This window comes from Lissotriton vulgaris, chromosome 6 (assembly GCF_964263255.1).
Source record: "Lissotriton vulgaris chromosome 6, aLisVul1.2, whole genome shotgun sequence".
NCBI lineage: Eukaryota > Metazoa > Chordata > Amphibia > Caudata > Salamandridae > Lissotriton > Lissotriton vulgaris.
The window spans coordinates 1,534,586,472-1,534,592,471 of NC_141694.1; the positions used below are offsets into that span (position 1 = coordinate 1,534,586,472).

The 6,000-nt window shown below is 52.3% G+C and overlaps 1 protein-coding gene across 1 annotated transcript in view; it reads right to left on the bottom strand.

Moving 5' to 3' along the window:
• Positions 1–5,387, bottom strand: part of JAG1 (jagged canonical Notch ligand 1) — a 55,246-nt gene extending 49,859 nt beyond the window's left edge. Inside the window, exons 1-2 of the mRNA XM_086927718.1 lie at positions 4,958–5,387; positions 2,617–2,928 (exon numbers count right to left, since the gene is read on the bottom strand). Of these exons, the coding sequence (XP_086783844.1) occupies positions 2,617–2,928; positions 4,958–5,026 (381 nt within the window). The 5' untranslated portion in view covers positions 5,027–5,387. The remainder of the gene's footprint in view (positions 1–2,616; positions 2,929–4,957) is intronic.
• Between the last annotated feature and the right edge of the window lie 613 nt (positions 5,388–6,000).

The window sequence follows — 6,000 nt, forward strand, 5'->3', positions numbered from 1 at the left end:
GTCCTTCCTATGGTTCTCACTCACACAAAAAAAGAAAGTTTATTTGCCAATCTGCAGTTCAGGAAATCGGCCCGAGGTGCTTAAGGTGCAGGCGGGAGACCCCATTTTGAAATGCACATTTCTTCCTGCATTCCTTTTTAAGGGCGTTATCCGATACACTTGTAAATTAAATCCCTTGGCTGCAAACTTGAAATATTGTGGGAAAGACACTCCAGTAACAAGCATCTGGTTTGTTATTGCCAGCAATGGTGTTTTGCCAATAAAAAAAAATAAAGGAGCGTGAGGCGGTGGAAACAGGGTGCTGGCATGTGCCCAACTCATAATGTTTCTAGATTCCCAAAGGAAGAAATAGCTGGTTATGGTTGCTTATCTATTATCCCTGTTCTCAACACCTGTTAGCGTGGCAACACTGGTAAGCACAGTGTGGCTCCTCTGCGGTTACACCATGTTAATGCAGTTAGTGGGACTATTCTCACACATTCATCCTAATGTTAAAGTCAATTTTAACATTGTTGTGGCCAAAGAGGAGGGCGGCGCCAATCCTTCCATAATCCGAAAGGTAATAAAACAATAACAGTGCTCACCCTCATGGCCAGTATTATTACATATTGCAGAAAGTGCCACTCCATGGTATCTACTTAAATAGTACAAAAACCGATATACTCGATGTACTGGTTAATCCACAGCAGACTGATGCCAAGTTGTGAAATGTGTGCTCATTGCAATTATTCAAGGCTGTGGCCTGCAGAGGCCCCAAGGGCTCCTATGTTCTGTGGTAAGTTGCACTTGTGCAGTGCTTTGCAGGGAATCCTAAGCAGCTACTGCTGCCAGTGACACTGGGTTAACCCAGGCCATCTTTGGGAGGTTGCGCAGGGTGGTCTTGGTTTCAATCTTGCTGCGCGAATCAAGCCACTTAAAAATAACTACATACAGAGTCACCTTCTAGCTCACAGAAGCAAGGCAGCATCAAAAGTTTCCTTTTAGGAAAAAGTGGCACACCTAGAGAAATGTGTAAGATTTTATCTGCAATGTCATCCTATTGAAAAGTTGCAACCTAGCAACAGCCAATGGTTGCCAGACACAGCCTCAAAACCCTGCTTCGAGTCCTTCAGATCAACGATGGGAAGGGATGCTTCCAAAACTGCCTGTCCTTTGCAGCACATAAATGTGGGTTGAGGTGCAGATGCCCTTTATATTTATAAAGAAAATGAACCGACAGTAACTGTACTGTGACCAATGCTCTTCCATGTAGACATGGAGTTCTGCAGTAAACAGGGAAGAACAGTACGAAAAGTCCCTCAACACGTCTACCTATGCCTGTACCAAGAATAATGCTGTCACTCAAGTCAATTGTCACACTTGAATCACACCCAAAGTTTACTCCACTTCAGACAGGTATTATGAGCTCTCAGAACACAAACAAAGCAAATTAGACTAACTGTAACAGCGGCTGCTTTCAAGAATAAAGTACCAACAGGTCAATTCGTGAGAAACGTCATGCCAGTTTGAGCACTCTTTAAGGAAGCACATTTTTAGGTATTTAGCCATGGACACTGGATACTTCTGAAGCTATATGCTAACATCTCAAACCCTGATGATGGCTATATTCTGTACACGGTTGAAACCGCATTCTAGTCACGGGCTAAGCTCCATTAGCAGGACATTTCAAACAACCCAGGTTACAACAATCAATGCGTTTCTAGATGCACGAATCCAAATGGCCATTTTTGAATAAAGTAATAAAAGCACAAAGTATTAAGAAGAAAGCAAGTGACTGGAAGGAGCATGGCAGTCACCCAGGCAGGTTCATCAGGTGCTAGTGTGTGGCTATGAAGAGGGAGGTGTGGGTGGCGGGGTTGGCTGGGTAATTCAGGAAGGAAAGGGGTTCTACACTAGTTGGGCTCCTGGGCAGGCCGGTATGATCAGGGGCTTGGGGACCTTGGCCATTAAGTTCCTCGAGCAGGAAAGCAGGATATGTGGAGGTTCGAGCGTGTCTCCTCAACAAGTGATTACAGTTTTGGCTCATGGGGTATGTGTGGCTGGGAGGTATTCAGCACGTGCCTCATAAGGGTAACGAGGCCATGTGCACGGACTCAGGTCTACACAAGCATGTCAGGGAGGCACTGGCAGACTCTGGTACACGTGTGTAGGTGAATGAAGCCCCCTGTGGGTCAGTGTCTCCTAGAGGGGGGCAGGCCGCATGTCAGAAGCAGGTCCCCAAGGACCCACGCCACGCGCCTTACTAAAGCCGGAGTGCTACTGGGTGGCTGAGGCCTTGTGTCGGTGTTTGTTCTTTTGCTATGTGCAGCCCGCCAGCCATCCCACCCGGCCACACTAGGGGGCGCGCTTACTACGGCGCTGAGACTCCCAGACCACGCTCGCTCCCGGCGGCGCCTTTGGCGTGCTTCTCCCGGGGGCAGGGAGCTGGACGCGATGCCGGGGAGCGACGGGCAGCCTCGCCCAAGGAGGGAGGCCCAGGGTTGGGAAACTCAGGGTGGGAAGATGCCTCTGTACCGGGCCATGCGCACCCACAATTTGTACTGTTAAAAACAAAATAATCAATTTACAACAATCCTCGGGTTAAAATCCATCCGCGAGCAGATATCCGGGACTCACCGGCCAGGCGAAGGTGAAGGGCAGGACCAGGCGGCTGGAGGCCGAGGCGCGTCCGGAGCGCAGGCTGAAGGTGTTGCCGCCGAGGACGGCGGTGGCGCTGCCGCCGAAGCTGCAGGGTCCGGCGGCCGAGCCCGTCACCCGGGCCTGGTATTCCTTCAGGCACACCTTGAAGTAGGTGTCGCACTCGTCGCGGGTGCAGCGCAGGTCAGCAGGGTTGCGGGTCCCGTCGCAGCAGTTGCCGTTCTGCAGCTCCCCCCGGGGGTTGTGCATGGAGAGGATATCCAGCTCGAAGTGCCCGGAGCACAGACACACCTGCACCGGGAGAGAGCTGGGGTTAGAGCATTTGCACTGCGCTCAATTCACACGGCAGAAAACACACGAGCACTCAAACCAAAAAAAACAAGCACATACAGCACCCGGGTCATGACAGCATGCCCACAGCAAACAGTACCTCGCGGAGACGGCTGCACCTCGTGGGGAAAATGACAGCATGCACTCTGCAAACTAACACACGTGTGCACCGGAGAGGGGGGCGACAACATGCACACGGTGTCACAGACAACTGCACTCACTGGAAGACAGATTACATCATGTTCAGAGAACACGACAGCACAGGGCAGGGTCGTCTCGCCCCCAACAGGATACCACCCAGGGACACGCGCACCGAACAGGAGAGGGATTACCATATACAGCCGCTAATATAAAACCATAAACAGGAGAATGCACAGGCAAGACTTAGCAGTGATCTCTCCACCATTGTGTGGGTAAGTAGAATATACACAACACAGGGACACCTCAGTGGCAGTGTGGAGGCGAATTGGAGCGAGCACGCACACCAGGCATTACAATAAGCACACAAAACTGAAAAGGAGTGCATGGAAATGCACAGGCAGTATTGCACCGGAGTGGAGAGGGGTAAGAGCACGTGCACATGTACAAAGTATGGAAAGTACAATGACATAAGGTTTAAATCAAAGGTGGAAGAGCGAGGGTTCGAGCATGTGTAACACTGCACAGCCACATTCCATAACATAGGGACGTCTGCGGGGGTGGGGCGGTGATCTGGATAGAGAATTAAAACACACCAAACCTAACAGGCCTCGCAGACAGGCACCTGCAGCCAGGGATCGTTGGTTGGGGTTGCAAGGCGTGACAAATCCTACCCATAGGGTAATCTACGGCTCGAGCTGTATGTGACCAGAATCCCAAAACATGTGCCCGGCACTTCACAACATTCGACATACAGGGTGGACGACTTACAAAATGATCAGAGAATGGCATGTTGTATGCGCTATAGCAGTGAACACATGGTAACAATGCATACAGTTCTGATGGAGACAGTATTCATGGACGCATAGAGAAACACTTAAAGTGGAGACCACATCCAAAGCCACGGGGTGCACAACTCCTTCCCGTCGGGTTAACAACAAAGTGTAATTCACAACTCTCTATTAACCAACTTACACCAACTTCAATATTTAAACCGACTGACTAAAGCCTCGCCTTTCTTTCTAGTTATTCACCCCCAATGTAAGTTTGTGGAAGCAGCCCTGGGGAAGAAATAAACTAACACAATTTCCCAATCTCATTAGATTGGATAGACACATGTACTGATGCTAGCCAGACCATTTAACTGGCCATGCTTCCCACTAGGCACACACGGAGCGGCCCCTCTTAGGGAGGACGGGTAGGATCATTACGCTGTATAGTCTCTGGGGTTGAGGGTGGTGTGTCATCCAGGCTCAAAGCATTAGTGCCACGATTAACACCTTGGCTGATCGGCTCGGAAACACACGCTATCCCTCTCCCATGTAGAAGGGAGACTGGTTTCACAGCCAAAGCCGTCTGTACTTCTCAATTTTATTTTCACTGACTCCCTGCTAAAGCATTCCTTCTAGTTAGTGCAACGAAATTGCAAATCCACCCCTCATTATTGGTTTGCTCCTGTTAGGTGCTTCCGAGTGTGAGCCAAGCTCGGGGCCCCCACACAAAACTGACACAAAACGTGCAGCAACGCTGGTCCATTCTGTAATGCGTTTTACTGCTCGGTCCTCCTTAAAACAAATCACTTCTTTCGCTGCATTCCACCACAGACGAGGCCACTCGGGCACAAACTGCTCCTCTTTCCAACTTTCTAAGCTGAGACAGTGCAAAGTGCACGAAGTTTCCATGTTGGCGGCAGCGCTGAGGCTCGGCTCGCACACACACCCCTGTGCGTCGCAGGTTCCGTGCATGCATGTGCACGGTGCCACATGCAAACACAAAAAAAATCAAATCAAAACCATCAAGCATCCTGGTGGGTGTCCGTGGAGAGCCCTGGAGGCGGCGGTCCTGCACGTACCTTGAGGCGCAAGCATAGCAGCAGGGCCAGCAGCCTCCTGCAGCCGGAGGCGGTGGGGGGTGTAGGCATGGTCCGTGCTTCCCCGGGGCGTGCAGGTCTTCTGTGCGGTTCTGGTGCTGCTGCTGCTGCCCCCGGGGTGTGCGCTTTAGTGCTGCTGGGCGCCTCGGGCCGCGCTCATATACCGGCCCGATTTCAGCATGCACGAGTGGAGGACAGACGGCGCCCTCCGAAGGGGCGGGGGGGCTCCTCAATAGCGCCCTTTTGTGCCCCAGGTCTCGGTTATTATTCAGGGTCCTTTCTGTGCCTCCCCTCCTTTTCTTCTGCTGTCTGTTCTTTTCTTCGCGGGCAGCGGGCTCTGCGAGGAGGCGGAGGAGGAGAGAGGCAAGGAAAGCGCTGGGTGATCCGTGGGGGCGCAGCCACAATGCGAGAGGCCGGGAGAGCGCTGAGGAGAGAGACGGCCTCATCCCGGGCGGGGCCGGGCGCATGCGTCTGCTCCATATGCATGAGGCGGAGGGTGGCGGGCGGAGGGTGGCGGGCGGGGAACGCCCTCAGCGCCAGGCCCAGGCCTTCCTCTCGCAGCTAGGCCCCCACCCCTCCGGCAGCCCGCCCCCACGCCCTCCCAGCCGAGCACACACAAAAAACGCTGGGAGCCAAGGTGCCTGAGACAGGTAGCGAGGGGGCAAAGTTTAATAGGGAGAGGGGGGATCAGATGGGACCCGGCACGCCTATCCCGCGGGAAACAAAAAAGCAAGCTGTCGGGAGGCGGCGTGCTCTTAATAATATACTCCAGACGGTGTGCTGTTTGTGCGCTGGATTCCTGGACGCTCTCGGCGTCCCCCCTCACGCCGCAGCTGCATTTATATTGCGTAGATGCAAAATTCCCCATTCGTATATCTAACACCTGTTTGGTTATGGTCGCCAAATGTTCTGATTTTAGAGGGACGGTCATTCTTTAAACGTCACCAACATGTCTCTGCTGCTTTTAGGTTTGATTACATCCCGTGTCAGTCTACAGGGCAACCAGGTGGGTGCTGGGCTTGCTG